At 37.7% G+C, this 21281-nt stretch overlaps 1 protein-coding gene across 8 annotated transcripts in view; it reads left to right on the forward strand.

Moving 5' to 3' along the window:
• ZNF423 (zinc finger protein 423) overlaps nt 1-21281 on the forward strand; it is a 326267-nt gene that overhangs the window by 284906 nt on the left and 20080 nt on the right. For 7 of the 8 annotated variants that reach the window (XM_048816600.2, XM_048816601.2, XM_048816602.2 and 4 more), the window contains 2 exons: nt 15078-15209; nt 17122-17237. The exons of the other annotated variant lie outside the window; for it this stretch is intronic. In XM_048816600.2, coding sequence (XP_048672557.1) covers nt 15078-15209; nt 17122-17237 — 248 coding nt within the window. The remainder of the gene's footprint in view (nt 1-15077; nt 15210-17121; nt 17238-21281) is intronic. 8 annotated transcript variants of the gene reach the window in all.

Consider the following 21281-nt stretch of genomic DNA (forward strand, 5'->3'; position numbering starts at 1 on the left):
CAAAGAAATGTTGCTGGTGCTCAATTGTCTGTGTATTAATTATTCACGTGACTCCACTGTTAAATAAAAATGCTAAGATGCTTCAGATGTCATTCAGTCTTTAACAGGATAGCTGCCAATTGCAGGTAAATCCAGTCCATCCACATTGTATGGATCGTGGTGCAGAAAATAATTTAATGCATGAAACTGTAAAATAGCCATTAAGGCAGCAATTTCTGTAGCAAGCACTTGGCTGAAATATTTAGTGTAAAATCTTGATGAAATAGACAGTTTTTCCCCCTTTTTGCAACTTGAGATGAAATGGCAATGAATGATACAATCTTTTGACTGATCACAGAGCAAAATAAGATATAAGAGAAGTATGATGTTTGTAATACACCGTGAGTGTAGCCTGTTAACTCATTCACTTCACTACTTTGTTATTGAATAATCAAAATTTCTCATCAAGCATGCAGTAATTTCATGCATTTCAGTGCCACAAATGTTGTTTTTTACACTATACAACTTAATGTTGTTTTTTTAAAATAGCTTCAGTTTTGTTCATATGAGCATGGATACAGCCCTTCCTCCTGAATTTGTTTTTTCTAGGGATTCCACCACTTTAGGAAAGTTTCCATGGTTCCATGAAGAACAATGTACTTTTAAAATTGACTCTAATTCTCTGCATGTTTTAGCTTCTCTTGGATAAATTTGTTTTTCTGTTAATTGTGTGGTTGGTTGTGTTTTGTTTGTTTGTTTTTGTTGTGTTTTTTAATCCCTGACACAGCTGGGAAGACATTGTGTATGGAGCTATGAAGTTGAAATTCTGTCCCTTTGACTTCAGTGGGACCAGAATTTCACTCCTGGTATTCTGGTCTTAAAAACTTTTAGGTATATGTATACATATCCCTTTAGATATCCTCCTCTATGTCACTAATGGATCTCTGAGTGGCTAGATTTACCCTACTTTAACCCCCCTCTACCAGCCATGTATTTTTTTCTGACACACTTTTTTTAGGCAAGAAGAAGTGGATGGAATTCGTTGAAGAGCCATTCTACAGCTCTCTCTTTAATAGGCTGGTAACAGTTGAGCAGTTTGAGGAATTCTTCCCCTCTAGGGAGTGAGTCCTTTGTTTCTCGTGTAGCATGAGGAGCAAGAGGCTGAAATCAGAAATCCAGGCTTGTCTCTGTATGACAGTTTAGGTCCCTGCCACTAAGAAAGCCCACGTGTGTTGACTGGATACAGATTGTAGTCCAGTATCATCTATTGCAGGTTTTATGCTTTTTAAAATTTCTGAAGTCAGTATCGCTTAAAATGTTGACAGGGGCCTTCTTAAATCTTGTAGTCCTGAGAGAGCTCATGATGCTGATGTTGGTTCTGCTGCACTATTCTTTTACAATATGAAACATAAAATATTAGCACTTGTGCATACAAGCTATTTGAAAGAGCATAAAATGTCAGTTGATAGAGTAGGCTGCTATACAAATCCTCCATATCCTTTTCCCCTTTGTTCTCCCAACCATTCCCACTTGACACTAGGGCTGTGACACTGTTTTACCCAGAATTCATCTGTGAGGATTTGGGTTTTGTTACACTGGTGAGCATTAGCCTCTGTTCAAAACCTGTTAGCAAGACTGGCTTGATGATGTTGGTATAGCCAACTCTTTCCTTATCTTTGAGAGGGTCTCCTGACCTATGCTCTATTTTGCTCCATTGTGACATTGGTGTCTCTCTCTCTCCATTATCTTTAGAGGACACCAGGTAATGCTGCTTGCAGACTATGTCATTAAACACAGTTTGAAGAGCTGTCATATTGATAAGGGCTAGCAAGTTTAAAATGTGTCCCCTTCTCAAAATTGGCACCTCCCAGTAAACTTTTGTACAAATGCATTACGGCTTGTGCATGGGTTTAGAAAGAATTAATCTTTTGGCTGCTGTTATAGCTCTTAAGAACCAGCGTTTCTCATAATGCACCTCAGGAAATATTGACTCAGCAAAAAAGGATTGTGTATTTTTGATGAATTGAAGAAAGTCATCTTAGTTTGTATCTGAATTATTTTTAATGGTTCATTTACCTTGCAGTGTAGTGAATTCAGGCAGCTTCTGTTGACACTGATGTATTTTGAAATCATGCAGAGTAACTCATGGGTGCCACCAGACTAATTTATACCTTGAGGGGTGAAAGAAAAATATTGAAGATTTTGCAAGACTGTCTACTTAGGTGGATTAGATTTCTGATCCGGATATAATTTTTGCACCCTACTCCTCTACTTTCCCCTAAACCTACAGAGTTCTCACTGTACGTCCTCTGAAACTGGGAGGACCTGGATGAGGGGATTGGGTTGTATTGTAATGAATAAACCCATAATCCAGACACTTCAGATTATGTTTTGTGGAATAGTCTGTGCATGGGTCAGTATAAGGCTGTGGCCATCCAGAACACTGGCCCTAGTTACGTTAACTTTTGCAATGCTAATGTACATCTGTGTCTGTACTGAAAGCACTTATGCCTAAATTTGGCAAGGGATTTTTCAACTACCATAAATAGCTCCTCTTTACAGACCATAATAAAGTATTTGTGTAATGCTCTGCTTAATGTTTTAAGTGTACACTAAATAAAAAAGTATATTCTAATAGCCCAGTATTATTTCTATGTGGTCAATAAGAGCACAAAGCTGACTATCCCCATCACTGTGTACAGTACTTAGTTACATTTGAAAAATGATATCTTGTTCTGTCAGCTTTTTGCCTCCCCTTGTATTGCTTGCTGGATGTGAACACAGTGTGTGGACCTTACGAAACAATTACTTACAAAACCCAGCCATTGTGTCACACTTTGGTAACACTAGTATGGTTATTGCTAGAAGTAAAATGTCTAACACAGGTCTCCGGTGCTTGCGGCCTAGTATGTTATTGCTTTGAGCTGGTGTATAACTAATTGTATTTGGAAGGTGTAGGTGTTATATTGTCCACTGAAGCATGTTCATGTTGCATTAAAGCATCATAGTGTTTTTTAAACTGGATAAAAGGGGTTTTCATCCAGGGTCAATTATTGGTCTGATGTACAGAGAGAATGTGAAGAATATTTCAGTGGCAATGAGGGCCTATTTGCGAGGGTGTTGACACCTCACTTATAACACTGCTTCAGTTGATTTTCAAAGATACATTTTGCAGTGCCCACGGTTGAACTGAGGTAAGTCTCAGTACCTGTGAATGCTTATAAATATATTGCAGAGTCTATGTTGTGCATTTTGTATTGTATCTTCAGTTACATTGATTTGGAGGCTAGTGCATATTTTCTCCAATCCCTCTTACGGCTGCACATTCATACTAGAGCTTCATCATTATGTAAACTGGTACAATAGGATTTACTCCCAAAGACACCTCTCCAGGCAACATAAAGACAGGAGGCAGCCTGAGTTAGTTGAATTCAGCTCCAGATCAGGGTAACCATTCTACATTGGTGGGGGATGGAGGGGGAGGAGGTGAAATGTGGTTCAAAATTACATGTATTCTGGAGGAATTGACATTTCACCCTAAAACCATGGGGTGTGTGACCAGGATACATAGCAGGATTGAGAGGGTTGCAGTATCGTTGTAGAAGATAAAACAAGAGGAAAACATTTTTGAATTTACTCTTTGTGTATTGAGGCCTTTTATGATTCATCAGTAAGTAAATATAAGCTAAGGGAGTGATTTGTTTCTAACAAGCTTATAAAATACTAGAGTCATTTGTGAGTTTATTGGAGTGCTGATTATAAACATTCCCTCATGCACACTCCTTTATATCAAATTAACATTCAAAATACAAATATTATATCTTTGAATATTTCTGTAATCGCTTCCCCAGTATTTGAATTCTGCACAATGAGAAACTATCTACGGTATGTCATGAAGAACAGTTGGTTGCCCTGCAACTATTTTGTACCCATTTTTCATTTGTGGTGCATTTATTTTGCACATGCTGCGTGTATGAACCGTTCCACACTCTAGCTTTTCATTATTTGATACAATATATAATTGGTGCTCATCTGACTGCAAAGATTCAACTGTTCCCTGTGCCACACTGCCTGCATATGGCTTCCTAGGTTGTACATTAGAACGATTGGGAACATCTAACCTTGTGAATGGAATAGGTATCCTGGTGCAAAACTGTCTTGCTTCAGAGAGCCTTTGGCCTGATCTTCCCAGTGGGATTTGTGTATAAAGGCAGCACCTGAGGCATCATGGGTCTTGTAAAGCACTCTAGAGAGAAGTGGAATTCTGGAGACCTCATGGGTCTCTAGCCTAGCTAGAAATGTAGTCCAGGCCTCTCTCTTTCTCTTCGTGCTCTAACACGCTTACTGCTATTAAACAGAGGGGGAAAGAAAGAAACTCTTAAAAGTTGGCATGGTCCGCAGTTAGTCTCCTCGGGTCTCCATGCTCATGCCCAATACCATTTGAGCAAGCAAATACCATTTGAGCAAGCAATGATTTAGCATATTCATAAGGACTCCTAAGTAGCTGAGTAGTTAAGATTCTCTGTACAATAAATTTTAAAATTAAATATACTATTCACTATGGGATGGAGTGTAGTCTTGTAGTTAGAACTAGGGAATTGGAAATCAGGGCTTCTGGGTATTGTTCTTGGTTCTGCTACTGACTTGACATATGACCTAGGGAAAGTCATTTAACTTCTCTGTGCCTCTGTATAATAGGTTCGTTACTGTTTTATCCGACTGTCCTTTTATTTTAGGCCCCAACCTATGAAGAGGGTAGCTGTGCTAGGGCCAGTGAATGTACTGCGTGAAACATCATCACATATTTCTCCTCTCATAGTTCTTTTGTTTTTACTAGGGACCTGTGGTGCAAACCACATTATGCATCAGGAACCCAGAAGAAACATTAAGTTCAAATACAATGTTCGTCAGTAAGAAGTCAGCATTTGCCAATAGTCACCACACAGTAGTACCAGAGATACAACAGCTATCCGCTGAAGAGGAAACAACTCTGGTAACTGTATGCTGTCTGGAGGCAAAAGTTAACTTTTTAAATGTCAGATACTCGAGTAGTATTAGTTAAGGACTACCTTGCAAGATTGTCTTACCTTAGTCATTTTCTTTTAACTTGTTTGTACGTTAACTCTTTTTTCCAAGACTAGAAGAGGGTCAAAATCCTCATGAGATCAGCATTTCATCTTCCTTTAATTGAACAAAAAGGAAGGTTGTCCTCAATACTCAATACTTTCTGCTGGAGCCCATATGTATCCTCTAGAACCTCCTACTCTGCAATACACCAGTTTGCGTAGGACTTTCTTTGGGGATTGGAAGGCTTGTCCAGATACGTCAAATGAAAAGACGGGGGCTGTTTTGCTTAAAAAATTAAAGAAATAAAATCAAACTGTTTATCTTGTTCAGTGAGAATGTATCACTCTCAGCACTGTGTCTGACTGAACTACTCACACAACAACATAAATACATGAAAAAGGCAACAAAATCAAAGCAAAAACTGAAGTACTTGGTTGAAAAGAGGATCCTGGGGGCAGGTTTTGTTGGGTTGCCAATCTGTTTAAGTTCAAAGCTGCTGTGCAAGATGCACACTCACAGCTGCATATGGAGAGTTCACAGAGCAAGTGTTTCATCACAGGCACTTCTAGGTCCTTGTGCTGGACAAAATCCGTGTCAGATCATAAGTGGGCCAACTTGTGGAGAATGAAGAACAAATCTAAAGGTGGGTTTTTTTATGTGGAGCAACTGGCCATGTGCTACTGAGAGTAAATTTTACATTTTGTACTATGCATAATGATTGTATGATGTTGAGATTTCTCTTAAGAAACCTGGTTTGTGGATTTTTTTAAGGCTAAGTTAATAAAGGATACATTCTCCACTTGATGTGTGGCACATCAGTCAAGCAAATCTCATCAGCATTGGTGGGAGATACTCTGCACATTGACTTGAGAATATGCCTTTAGTATGGAAATGTAGAAATCTGCATAATGCAGAGATGCTGACGATATTTTTTGTCCTCAGACAAAATCTTCTTTCTGATTGTCCTGAAGAATAGAATATGTTATTTGCTCCTTAGAACTCTTCACTTATGAATATCTGTTTTTTGATCTACTCAGACATATATGCACATGCCAGCTAAGTGAATGTTTAAGGTTCCATGTAGTCATTGTTATCTATCATGTAGAGGTGATTAGATTATTTTCATAATTTTTTCCAGTGACGAATATGACAATTGTTTTATGGATTTTTTTTTTAACCAAAATTGCTATACCGCTTAAAGCCATAGTGTAGAGTCAGTTATATTGGTGTAAAAGTGACTGGTACTCGTGTAGCTATTTCCCTTCCTGTATGGGAATAGCTATACCATAAAGCACTTTTATACTGATCTTACTGTGCCCACACTTTAACTATGTATAATTAAAGCAGTACAAATTTCTAGTGCAAACAAGCCCTTAACATATGTGCTACAGTATACAGGCACAATATTGGTGTTTAAAGGTTAAATTAATTCAGTGGCTGGGAGAGCCCTCTATCTATCCAGTGGAGTAGTTTATGTCACATTTCCTTTGTTTCTATGTGTGTGTGTCCCTACCCCCCACATTATAATGGTTCTTGTTTTCCCCCAACACATATTAATGGAAGTGGTATGATACATTCCTGTAATCTGTGTAGATGACAAAACTAGCTTGGAGCCTGTCTGTCACATTAATTATATACTATTATAGACCATTAATCTGATGACTATTTACATGATAGATTTATAGTCTGTTGTGTCGAAGTGTACTTGGGAACTTTAATCTGAAGATCAGTGACACAAAAATTTAAAAATAATTTGTGTGTGATCCTGAGTATGCACTGTACGCCTGCATCTGGGACATTGTCTGTTAGAAGGGGCTGAGTGCCACAGTGATTTAGCATTTTAGCCTTTCACCTCTCTATACTTAGATTTGATCAAAAGCAAAGATGAGTTTGGTGGTTTCATCCTGATCCGCACTGGATGTGACAATGTTAGGAGCAAATGAGGGAATTTTATCTATGTTTTCCTTCATATTTTGCATTGGTCTCCAACTGAGTGCAGGTAGAGTTTAGGGTTTTGGTTTTAGTATCCCTTATAGTCCTTGAATGGCTCCAGATTATTGCAGTGGCCTACCAGCACCCTGTACATGATCACATTATTTTATGTCACAAGACACTGGGTTTATGGAGCTAGGAGTTTGCTAAAATAGCACTGGGGGCATTGTGTTTCTTTGCATCAGTGGTGGAATACCCTGGTCCTGTTAACTGAAAGGTCATGGATTTCTCTTCTTTTAGACTGTATTTAAAGACTTCCATATTTGACACAGCACAATGGGATACTGTTTGGTTCCGATAAGATTTTAAAGGAGTTTGTTTTTATTTTTAATTTCTTTGGGGACATATATAACATCAAGGTGAGTAGGTGCCATCTAGATAAAATTGATTTTTATGATTTGTCCATAACACACAATTGTATTTGATACTGTCCAGCTTGGCTCAGTAGAACAGCAGGGTGCAGATTAGGAATGAACTGCAGTGATAGAAAAGAATAGTATGGAGAACCAACATGGAAAGACGGTAGACCATTTATTGACTGAGACGTATCAATTGGCAGAATTATTCAGGGGATACCAATACAGAAATTGTGTAGATATTGCAACTCATGAGCCTGATTCACCACTGTCTTACGTCATTTTTACAGTGATCTGACACCATTAAACTGGGGGAAATGCAGTGGTGAATTGGGCCCTTGACTAAAAAGGCAGAGTTGTGCAGTATGAGGAAGCTTGTGTAACAATTGTACTGTATTTGACTTTGGCCAGTGTTATTGGTTTATCAATTTCGCACAAATTAAGTGTGTGTGTGTGTGTGTAGGACTTCATTTACCTCTCATTATGCCTGATTTACAATGATGTAAGAGGAGACTCAGGCTCATAACTTCAACCCAGAGGAAAAATTGATATAAACCATGCAGAAAAAAAGAGGTTTCTAGAGAAAGGCTGACAGACATTAACTCTAGATACTGTAATGCATTGCAGCAATATCATTTATCCTAAACTTTATGCAGTTGTGAGCATAATATTTAAATCTGAAATAAAGTTACATAGCAAGTAAATTGGGGTGCACAACTTTGAACTTCCACATTAAGCTTTCCGTGTAATATGAAAAGTAGGTTGTTAAAGAGAGAGGCTTTTAAAACACATCTTATGTGATTTTAACATTCTCTTCCTTGGTAAAGTACAGTCACAAACAGTGCTTGCCACTGAAAAGTATCAATTCTTGAGTAACATTCAGAAGTCAGTCTGCGGTTCCTTTCAGTAGGAAATCCCACAGCAATTTACACAGTATCATTCTCAGACCCCTGGGAACTGCTTCTTTTAATGGTCATTTTAATTTTGCAATCTACTAACATGTACTTGTATACAGTGTATACCATGAACTTCCATGCTACCAAATAAATAATTTGGAATCTAATTCCTCTGCATATTTTGAGCTCGGGAGTCTCATAGGATAATGAAAAGAGTTTAAAGTGTGTTGTTGTATGTTTGGGCTAATTTAGTCTGAAAAAGAATAGCTTTTTAGGAGTAGAGATCCATGTAATGAGTACAACAAAGGCAGTTAGAAAGTTTATTACCAGAGATCAGTAGAATGCTCCCTCTTAGTGAAATTTGAAAAGAGGGTCTGAGATTTTTATCTCTTCATATCTTCACTGCTTTCCAAAATCATCTTCACCAGCAGGGCTCCAGCAGAAAGCTGGGTATATCCACAATTTGTTTTTGTCAAACCATTATAAAGAGCTGTATTTCAATATACACGAAAAATAAGGAAGATATGAGTAATTTTAATCAATAAATTTGGGTCAAAGCCAAATATATGCTTCAAAAGCAAATGCATTTTGTTGATTTTTCTTATGCACTATCTAGAAATATAAAACTCCTCATGTTATCATTTTTCATTAAAGTAATGTTTTTAAGCACTGTGGACAGCTGTCATCCCTTGAAAACTTATAATAGTAAAATTGTCATAGGAATGAAGCAGGAATACAAGATTTTATTAACCAATCTTCAGCTCATAAAAGATATCAGTTTTGTGCCATTCTAGATCATAAAAATATATTTCAAAGCAGAATCATATATCATCTGCAAGATAAAGCACAAAAGAATATGAGTTGCAGATGCCACCCTAAAATATTAAACTCTGTAAGAGGTGTGTAGGTGTATGTGTATCTACATAGTCAAGTCTGTGGAATTGCATGAGCTGGGAGCGATAGAAGAATTTGGCACTATATCAATATAACCAACAATAAAGATACCTGTGGTTGCATTTTGTTACACTATATAAGTATAGATTGTCTACATAAGTTTATTGAATAGTGTAGAAACATTAAGGGCCTCATAATGTAGCAGAGTTGTCAAAGGGAGAGATCAGCTCTACCTGGATAAATAGTATAAATAGTTTTCTGTCTGATATGTGACCAAATTATTTTCCAGTTGATTTCCAGCTATGGCCCCAAGTGTCCCACAGATCAAAAAAAGATAAGGGTCAGTTACAAGGTTGAGCTCATTCTATGTTGCTATAGTAACTGACCTCAAGCAACCCTCAGAGGACTACACCCAGTTCCCCAAGTGATATTTCGCTGTCCATGCCATCAATCCCAAGCCTTTCAAAACCCAGACTACTTAATTGTCAGGGTACTGTTTTGAAGAGTGTCTTTGTCCCAGTGGTGCCAAGGTAAGGCTAGCTGAGCTCGTTTGTGTCTCCTGAAGACACTTGGGAGAAAAGACATGGGTCCCATCTCTCCAGAAGGATATTGGGAAGCATTCTCTGGGGGTTTAAAGAAGGGTGCAACTATATCCTCCTGGATTAATTAGGAAAATACAAATGAGAAATATAGCTCAGATATTTTGTACAGTAAGAAACTTTCTTAAGTAACAAATAGTGGTGAAGTAACATCAGCCTGCATGTCTAACATTGTAGTAACAATCTCATTTGAACATTTGTTGGTCCGCTGTTTCCTGCTTGTGACCCTGTTTTGCTTATAGTCTACATGCTTCTTTGCTCAGAGCTTGGTTCTACGTTCATCTCCGTGGCAGTTAATGACAAATCAATAGTAAAACAGTGCCATCCACCTAGAATGAAATTGTTCGTTTCCTCACACTGCTTCTATATTCTTTGGTTGCTAATGGGCTTTCTTTATAATCAGATCTTGTTTCATTTATTTGTTTTCCTAGTCTGTTTGTAGTCACTGACTAAATAACATCATGGTGTAAACTGCTTGGATTGTTTGTTTGTTTTAAATAGTGTTTTACTTGGAAATGAATTGCATAGACAACAGTTTCTTCCATTTCTCAGTTTATGTTTTTATGTGTTTATTCTAATATCTATTTATTTTTACTATTACTAGAGCACCTCTTACAGGGCCCCATTTAATTTTACCAGATTTATGACATAGTACATTAATGTTTGGTTACGCTGCATTTCACTATATCAAGATTCATTAGACATATAGGTAACTCCAGGATGTGTGCGCCTCACTGTAGCCTCCCCTTAACCGTAATTTGCTGCAATGAAGCAGAAATAATAGTATTTTTTGGAAGAGCTGCAGTGTGGGATTTACATGCTGCTATCAAGAATGAGTGTCAGATTGTCTTAAATTTCTTCACAACATGGTCTGGGACTATTTTATTTTCTTCTGTAAGGGAGAATTTTGTTTTATTACATCAAGTTGCAGAAAGAAGTTTTAACTAACAGGAAAGACAGTGCCTCTTTATTGTTCAAATCTCTCATTTGTTATTGGTTTGATAACATGTCATTGCATGACAGTGTTAATGCACTGTTTTATATTGCCATTAATATAGTTATAATTAGAAATGCAGCTGATACAGAACATGGGTTTAATACAGCATTATTAATTATACTGCATCCTCGCCAGGAGGCTGCTATTGTCAGTTCTCTTAGTGGCTTAGAGACTCGTTGTAATATGTATTAGATGCACAGTGCTGCAACAGAAATAGCTTTATGGAGAGGCATATTCCCGCTATAAAATGGGCAGAATGACAATGTAAGTGCTATTAAGCGTCCTATCAGCATATTTAGAACTATCACATAAATACGTTTGAACTTAAGAACAATAAACTGTGTGCTTCACCACTGCAGTTCAGCTGGGTCTGGGCGACCCACTAATCCTCACTAACAGACAGTAAATTATGTACCTAAAAATTATAGAAATGCCTGCCTTTGACATCAGTGGGCACCACCCAGGTTTCACCTTCAGGATTCAGATAATCAGCTCTCATTCCTACTGGCTTCCCTCAAGACCAGTATGGAAATAAGTATGTGTCTGCCAGGGATCAAATGCTTTTGGAGACAAAAGTAGGTACTGAGAACATTACAGGATACTATCATCTCCCCATGATACTTTTACACAAAGCACTCTGTTCCTCTTTTGGCCTGACATAGTTTCAGCCTGACAGAATCCAGCAGGCCTGCTTGTTTTAAACAAGAGCACATCCGATTATTTTTTTGAGAAATGAAGTGTAAAATTAATGCTTATTATTCTGAGCTTAGGGGGGGAAAGGGAAAGAAACCTTAGAATCTTGTTTGCAATGTATTGCTTGTTTGGTGTTAAAATCAATGGATCCACACACAGATACACTTAAGGAGAAATGGGAGAAGAGCTAGCAAAGCAAGCAGCAAAAATCTGCATTTTATTTTCAAATGAGAAGGGCTGCATAATTCACTTGAGTTATGTGGGACTCTCTTATGGATGCCTGTCATGTTAAAAAAAATGGAATAAAAACGAGGGAAATGATGGCATATTTTCTTTTACTAGAGCCCACCAGCACATGCTTGAATGGTGTGCTGGCTGTCAGATGCTGCATTGTCACCATGAAGCTGTCTCATATGTGCCTATGTGATCTTATATAATTCAGGAAAGTTATTCTCCAAAGATACACCTGTATCTCTATGCATACTCTGTGTTTCTATGTAAAATTCTATTAAAATGCCATTGAGAAGCGAGTGATTGTAACAGCATTTCTCTCTGTGTCTTTGGGCATTTTCATAGTTTGGATACAGGTGCACGAATAGAGAAATGTTTGTCGTGCTAACCGGGGTACTTTCCCTCCCACCTCATCCCCTTTTTTCTTCCTGGATAGTTTTATAAACACAAGAAATACATAATGGACTCCTGTGGGAGTGGAATAAAAACCCCACCAGTGAGGAGAAGGCCTTATAATTCAGAAGTGGATTTGCAAATCAAAAGGTCTTGCCTCGAGTGGGATCAATTTCCAGATCTGCAGGAACCTATTATGTTTTATTATTTTTCATTCCAGGTTTAGTTTGTTATGGGTTTAACTATGTAAAATACTGCAGGGATCAGCCAAGAAAATATGCAATCAGTGTTACCTAATTAAACATGTGAAGAGCCAGAGAATATAATTTCAGTCTCATATTGAATATTACATATATTTCACATTTTTAATTTTTCTGAAATTATAGGAATTTAGCCACAAAGGAAACATTTTTCCTAATGAGTGCTCACTCAGGACCATATGCTGTATATGAATTACAGGTGAATGGGTTTCTGAATAATACAGTATATGGAAGTTAGCAGATGAATGTCAAACATGATTTCTCTGATTCAGTATTTGAAGGAATTCTTTCTATTACCATAGTATCAGCTTTGTACTTTACATGTTTATTATACTGCATTGTCGTTGTTCACAGCTATTTGGTTAAGGGTTCTACAGCATCTCCATCACAAAGCCATCTTCCTGCCTTTTTTTCCCCATGGGGTTTATTACTAAACTATGCAGATTTGCACAGAACTGAAACTGGGCACACAAGAGTCTCTTCTAGGAAGCCAGGTTGGATAATACAGGAGATTGGGGGAAAGGAAGTTTTTAAAACATATTCATACTTAAATACTAAATATCTGCCCATCTTTGGTGGCTGTCCAGATCAGAAATTTCAAAAATTTCAAAATAGAATCCTTGTGTTCTCTCAAATATTCCACCTCTCGGTTTTGCCATCTAGAGAATTTCTGGAGTAGTCAGAATGCAGAGTAGAAGTACTTGGTGTCTGTACTCACACCAGTGTTTTTTCTCTTCTCTTTTCTGTCCCTTTTCTATTTTTACTTCCTACCCATCCCCTCTGTCTGTCTTCCCACCCCCCTCCCTCAATCTCCCTCTTCTTTCTCCATGAAACATTACAAAGAAAAAGGATAGCATTTCCCCCTCCAGTCTAAACTGGCTATGCACACTGTGGGGCCTTTATTGCGTATTCTGCAGTCATTTTATGAATAGAGGACCACAGTGCAGATCAGGGTAGAGAAACGTGCCCTACATGTTAGAGGTGCCTGCCATCCCCTCTGTGGGAGGAGCTATCCATTCATGCTTCACTGATGCTGCCTCTTCTCCTCAAGCATTTCTTGTCATCAGCATTCTGCTCTCTGCTCTGTATGTGTTACAGGCAGTATGGGGAACAGAGCACCAATTATAAGTGCAATTCGGGAGCTTACCTGTTTTTGGAGCAGCATAGACAGCTCCTAACAATGGCCCAGGCATAGCTCACTACTGCACAAGTCACCACTTACAGATTTTTTTTAATATCCTCTTGGTGAGTTTAGGGCCCTTTAAGACACATGTACTCTGGGAATTCTCTCCAGCTGCATGCCACCAACCCTCCCCTGCTGGCCCTGTTTTCAACAAAAAGCCAGGTTCTAATATGTAGGCTATGTGTGTGTCTGAGCTATTACAAGTACATAATGGCTGCTCCATTTGCTTTCACTGTTACCATACTACTGTTATTTAACTTGTTACTTTGTAAGGGCTTTGAGATTCCTTAAGTTTCAAAGGCCTTATGGAAAACAATAATTTTCCTCTGTTCAGTCATTTTAAGGTTATAAAAAGGTAATATAAAAGCAATTATAAACAGAGATTTTCTATGCTCTTTCTCAAATTATTTGAAGGATGAAAGTACATTTAGCAGGAGGTTATTTCATAGTACTATAATCACTTCTTGCTATTCTGGAACTAAAAATGTAAACTAGATGAGATTTTGAGATGAAGACATAAAGTAGTGCATATCTCATAGGCCAGAACTTGATTTTTTAAAATATATTTTCATGAGAAGACAAATATTTGGCTGGTATTTACAAAAAACACTTGTAAAAACTGTGGGCATATTTACTGGCATGCACAAAACAGGTATTGTGTACACAATCTCCCCTGATCTTCCCCCTCTCCCCCCACCCAAATACAGATTATTTCATTTGTATTTCTGGGAGTCTTTTGAAATGTTCCAATATCGCACAATATGTCCTAACTGCACAAAACACCAAAAATGACAAATTAATGTATTAGGTTAATATGCTGGTAAAATAATAATAGTGAATGTTTATCTATTAATAAGCCAAAATTTAAGGGGATTTTTAAATAGGTTCTTTGTATTCAGAACATCTCCATGAAAGATCTGTTCAAAACAAATATATATGAAAGGAAAATTCAATTTAAAAATGCCATTTAAATGCCATCAGTGGTCTCACTTCAACCTCAAAAAGGCATTACATATAAAATGAAGGCTGAGTTAGCCCTGCATTCCTGCTATTCCCTGATAGCTTCCTCTCCTCCTCCTCCTATATACTTGCAATATAATCTGAGGTGAAGATGGGAATTCACTCTGTTTGTAGTGGTGGTGGTTGAATTCACACTGTTCAATTTGTTTTAAATGCTGTTTGAGTGTTTAATAATAGATATCCAGAGCAACAATGTTCTGCCTTTGTGGTAAGATGCAAGGTGCAAAGTACAATATTGTCACAAGCCTGTAAACAGGAGTATATGTTACTGGTGGTTTGATCACAGCATCACTTTCATCACAGCTGAAAATAAATGCCCCTAAATTTGACTTGCGGCTGTACACCTGAATACATTGTACAAGTGACTGTGTGTGCTTTTGTAATAGGGACACAGAAATTGTAATTTCTTTGGGTCCTTGAAGCTGTGCAATCCAGCTTTACCATTTCTAGCAGACTGCTGCATTTCAGACACTAATCTGCTGTGTCACTAACAAGTTGTATCATTTGAACCTTGCAGAGGAAGGCATCAATCATGAGTGCAAGCTGTGTAACCAGATGTTTGACTCTCCAGCAAAGCTTCTGTGTCACCTGATTGAGCACAGCTTTGAGGGGATGGGAGGCACATTCAAATGCCCTGTTTGTTTCACAGGTAAGACAGTAAGACCTAGACAAGCCTCAGTGTGCATGGCTTGATCTAGAAATGACACACAGGGGATTTTTAAAATACAGTGTTCCATTCCTTGGGAAAAATACTCTGCTTGGAAACGTTTAAAATATCATCAGTCTGAAACTGGAGCTAGGAATGAAGAACAGCACCGTGATTTTTTGACACCCTACATCAGTTCCCAAACTCAAGAAGCTAATAACAGCCCTTTTGAAATTACATTTGTTGGGTAGAATGTGATAGTTCTTGTGAGATAAGGACCTACTCCTCTGCACCCCTCACTCATGTGAGTGCTTTTTACATACCCAACTAGCCTGTAGTCAGTTCTCAGTGGAAGTACTCATGTGAGTAAAGGGCTGGTAAGATCAAGCCCTAAAACTGTATAGTTTGGACAATTGCTGTATTCATTTTTTTCATTGTAAGACCAGAATCTGCCCTCAGATACATATGCCCAGGTCCTGTTTTTTCTATGTAGAGCACATATCTAAAATCTTGCTGTTTATCCATCTTTTGTAGTTAACTTTAAGCTATTTCTGCAAAGCAAATTTGGATGATCTTGGTTAAAGCGACTGTAGGATCTGTTGAATGCTCTATATGCTTTTTTTAAAATTGCAATGAACGTCTTGTATTTGAAAAATGTTAAAGTAATGCTGGATGTGTACATGACATCTGTCTTTCATTTCCTACGTGTGTGACTATGAGCTAAGTAAAAAATAAAGGGTTGAATCATGAGGGGCACTCGGCACCCACAGTCCCCCTTAACTTCAGTGGAAGTCGCAGGTGCTCATGACCTCTCAGAATTTGATCTGCAGTTTGAGAGACTGCAGTTTGTAGTTTTGGACTTAATTTGTCCTTTTCTGGCTGTTTACACTGCAAGCTCAGCTTGTGTACACGTACTCTCTGGAGCCATGGGAGCTAAGCCATGCCCACTATGTACCCACTAGTTTCAGGCAGGTCTGTACTCTGCATGGCTAAGCCTTGTCTCAGTTGCCCATGCTACTGTAGCTACACTGCTGTTCATACCTGTGCTAGCTCAATGAGGCTCCCATGAGTACGTGTACATGAGCAGGGCAGTCACACCCCTACCTAGTAGTGTAGATCTAGCCTCTGAGACATGCTATGAAATAAATCCTTAATAGTATTTCTTTAAATTCAGTTAGTAAGAAGCTACTTTTGCATATTGCATAGATCTAGAACCCATAAACATTGATCTAAAATGAGATGTGAAGTAGGCTGGGAAATAATCTTAACCAAATAAATCATAAACTCATCGTGCTTAATTTCCAAACTCTACCAGTCAAAATCAGAATAACTTTCAGTTCAAAATTATAAAAATGCTTAGGTGTAACAGTATTTATGGTATAAAATCTTATCTTTTCTATTCTATATGGACAAAATAGTTATACAGGTTGTCTTTGCAACAGACTACATCTGCAGGTTCACACTTCCTTTGTAGTCTGTCAGAAATGTTGCATTGGTCACACATCTTCTGGATTAACCCCCTAGATCTCTACTGGTTCAATTCTCCTGCATTATAAATAAATCTCATGCACTTATGGTTGGCTCACAGCTCCCTGCAAAAGAGGTGACACCCTTTTTTCAATTATACAATTGGGTTCATCCAATTATGAATGGAGAGCAGTGACTTTATGGTGGAATATCAAAAATCTATGTGATATTTAGAGTCTATTATAACTAAGCTAAACATCATTCTTTAAAACTTAAATTATTAATATTGTCCACTCTTGCAGGATAATTGTACTGAAACAGATATTGATGATTTATTGATAAATATCATTGGACCTTTTAGGATTACAGCCATAATAAATGTGCAGCAAATATGGGGAAGAAGTTACCTAAAGCAAACTTAACCTCTGATTACACTGTATTATTTCAGTTTTTGTACAGGCAAACAAACTGCAGCAGCATATCTTTGCAGTCCATGGGCAGGAGGATAAAATTTATGACTGTTCCCAGTGCCCACAGAAGTTCTTCTTTCAGACAGAACTTCAGGTATGTTTTTGAAATGAGTAAATGCAAACTGACAGCAATTATTTTGTTTGTATGTAATAACCCTCTCATCACTGCTCGGCTTTTAGACCATTTCTTTAACCAATTTATAACCATGGTTTTCCCTCCCTCTTTGCAACAGCAGCAAACTTTCCTACTCTCTCTTTCTCTCTCTCCCCGTGGGAGCTATCAGGAGAAAGGGATCTCTGAGCCTGGCTGGCATAAAATAAGACAAGACAGATATCATGATTCTTTATGAGTATTTCTCTTGACAGTAGCATTGCTACATACTGACATGTCTACATGAAGCACTATGTAAATAATTTCTTTTTCTCTGTTAATAATGTAGGGAATGATTAACACACAAAGACTAAACTAACGTTATGACATTCCTCCTTCCCCAGTGTTAAGTAAAAAGTAAAGGAATCGTACCTATCTAGGTACAAGAGCAAAATGTACGTGCTACTTGAACATAGAATTCTAATCAGACCAGCCACAGCCGCAAAGGCATAGTAGTATGTAGCAGATTGTTAAAACTAGGCACTACGGTCCAATTTCACTGCTGGCATAAGTGGATGCAGCTCCATTGATTTCAGCCTTCCCAAAGTGTGCGTGTGAGACAGAAGTATGCATTGCACTTTTTCAAAAGACTGCGCAGATCCAGATTCCCCTGGCCCTTCTGGAGGCAGTAGGTCTGCCTCAGGCACAAGGGCTCTGGGAGCTCCCTCAGGGCAACTGCTGGAGGAGTTCTAAGGAGCAGTGTTGGGAATCATAGAAGTATAAGGCTGGAAGAGGCCTCAAGAGGTCATCAAGTCTAGCCCCCTGCTCTGAGGCAGGGCCAAGTAAATCTAGACCATCCCTGACAGGTGTTTGTCCAACCTGTTCTTAAAAACCTTCAGGGATGGGGATTCCACAGCCTCCCTTGGAGGCCTATTCCAGAGCTTAGCTACCCTGAGAGTTAGAAAGTTTTTCCAAATATCTAACCTAATTCTCCCTTGCTGCAGATTAAGCCCAATACTTCTTGTCCTACTTTCAGTGAACACAGAGAACAATTGATCACAGTTCTCCTTATAACAGCCCTTAGCATATTTGAAGACTGTTATCACGTCCCCCCTCAGTCTTCTTTTCTCAAGACTAAACATGCCCAGTTTTTAAAATCTGTCCTCATAGGTCAGGTTAGTGTTGAATCAATTATGCTTAAAATTAAGTTTTGACCTTCAGTGTTAAACCCGTTGAAATGCAGAGAACCTGTCATAGTGCTGTAACTTTGTGTTAATCTAGCAGCAGAGAAAAGCCCTGCATATCTAATTATCACATAGGAGAATTGACTACCAGAGCTTTAACTTTTAAACAGATACACAGAGGTTCTCAGTCTGGCCTTCCTTATCATAATATTTTACCTTTTTAGAATTTCTGCCAAAATACTGCTCCTGTCCCCTGGTAAATGTAATCTTTTTATAGAATGATGCTGTATGCCTCATTTAAATCTATTAGCTTTATAAACCATGATTTACTTAAACTTTGGAGGGTTTTTATTTATCTTGCTGAATTCCCAAGTTGCTGCCTCTTGTGTCGTGCTGTCATGCAGTGGAAGGATGGTTGATCTTTTCACTTTGTTGATTTTATATTTTTTCTCCCAGGGGAATCTCTTCGTTCCCTTGTTCTAGCAATCTCATTTGCATAAGTGTACAAAAGTTTTAACTATACCTTGTTAATATTTTAATTAATAATTTTGTTTTTGTGATTTCTCACTGTGTAGGTTTTAGAAGATAATATTGGCTTACAAAGCGAGCTTGGATTTTTCCTCCCCTTTTTCATTTAAAGTGGTCTTTGGTCAAAATGCCAGCACAATTAAAATGGGTGCAATGGCTTCCTAGGTCACTGCATTAACCTTTTAAATCAGATGGTCAGATACAGAGAACCTTGTTAAATTATAGTCTTAACAACCAATTGCTTTTTGCAATTAACCATTTTAATTACATAGTGTTCGTATTCTGAAGTGTTGTGCATAGCAAAACCTATGCAAATAGCAGCTTTCATCCAATAAATTTGAATCATAATTGTAATTTTCAGTTTTTACACAGGATATGTGTGCATTTAAAATTCCTGTGTTCATAATAATTATACAAGTAATTTTAAATGGTGTTGGCTGAATGAAAATTCAATGTTTAACTGCACATTTTACTCATGAATTTAGTGGTGACTCAGAATAGGGTGTTTACTTGAAGTAGGGGGTTTTATTGATTGAAATAACTGAGCCAAGCAAGGCACAGAGTATGTGAATACATTAGTTATGAAGACTTTTGAACTAGCAACCTTATTTAGCATGATTAACTCATCAGTTGCTTATTTGTAGGTTGCCTGTTTTAAATTCCTTGGCTGTTTATTAAATTTTTCTCTGCTAGTTGAGAAATGAAGATTTAGTATTACTTGGTGAGCCAATTGTTTAGCTGCTAATAACAGTTTAATGTGCATAGATATTTTAGTCTCTTAGCAGTGCAATTTCTCCTGTATGTTACAGTCTCCGTCCATCAAACAGTTATGCTTGACAAATCTGACTTTTCAATTCTAACCTTGCTTTCCAACTGGTGTAAATTAGGAATAACTCATTTTAAGTCAGAATCAGATTTGTTCTATTTTATTTTACTTTCTTGTATTTTTTTGTGAAACCACTGACATATGTAAAAAATCTTAGTATTACATTACAAGGAAAAACTTTCCATTGAGCCCCTTTGGTTACAGAGGGCAGGAAAAAGGGAGGAGAGTGGGGAGAGGGGCATATATTGGGAGAAAAAACTACCGTAATTAATTTTGCAACTGTAATGGCATGCCATAAGTTAGCCCTGCTGCTGTGTGACTATTTTTAAGTAGATTCCTTAGGTATAGTATGACATAAAGGGGCATATATGGACCATGTTAGAAAGGGAGATTGTCATTTCAAATTCACATTTCAATAGTTTGGAAAAAAATTCAAGTTGCTGCATCAGTAGCACTTTTCAAAGCACCCTTTTCATTTCTAAATTAATGGTTGTATTTTAATATATGAGCTTTGAAGTTGCAGGGAGTCAGGTGGAGCCACAAAGACAAGATCCTGTTCTCAGTTACCCTGGTGTAATTCCAGAGTAACTTCATAGACGCCCATGTAACAAAGAATAGAATTTGGTCCTGCTTGTTTAATATTGCAGCACTTCCACCATAAAAAGGAAAATGGAAAACATTGTAAGGATAAATACATTATGATTTATAGTGTGTAAAGACGTCCCACATAAGAGAGGGTAGATACAAAACAATGGAATATGCCATTCTAGGTGGAAAACAATGGTGAAACAAAATAGCAGATCTATGGTTATACTGAGCATTTAGGAGCAAATTAGTGCAATATTATACACTCTGAACGCTCAGGATGATAGCTAGTCAAGCTTTGACATCTATGAATGTGATGAAAGTCTCATGCCTTTTAAATATTTTTTCCATTTAATGACACTTAATAGAAGTAAATTTACGCATAACCTATAATACTATATACTACAGAGAGACGAAAGAAGCCTTTGTGAAACAGAGGATGATCTCTAGGACCTATATTACAAACTAATCATTAGCTGCTGAGTGTGCCTTTAATGTACTGCCCTGCCAAAGCTGAAATAGTGTACAGCACAGCCATACTTTGGAAACGAACTAGTGAAAGTACTTTGCCCCCTGAAATGGTAGTCTTTAGACTTATACTGAAGTAGGAAACCCTGCCAAGTTAGAAGACAGACTGAAATCATGACACATGTTGGGTGTTGATAGTTAAACTTGTGTTGTTAAGCCGAGTTGCGAAATCTAAATTCTTAATTGCTTGCACTAAGAATTGCATTAAGCAAATTGTGAATGAATAGTGATTTTTAGAGGAAACTCAAGGAGGGTTTTCATCTGTGCTCTTTGCACCACTGTTTTTCCAAGGAGCCATGGCATAACCAATAAAATATTTGTATTTAAAGGATTAATTCCAGCTGTTTGCTTGTGTGCTGCTAATCATACCATTTCCCTCTAAATGATTACAATTGA

Source organism: Caretta caretta, chromosome 12 (assembly GCF_965140235.1).
Source record: "Caretta caretta isolate rCarCar2 chromosome 12, rCarCar1.hap1, whole genome shotgun sequence".
NCBI lineage: Eukaryota > Metazoa > Chordata > Testudines > Cheloniidae > Caretta > Caretta caretta.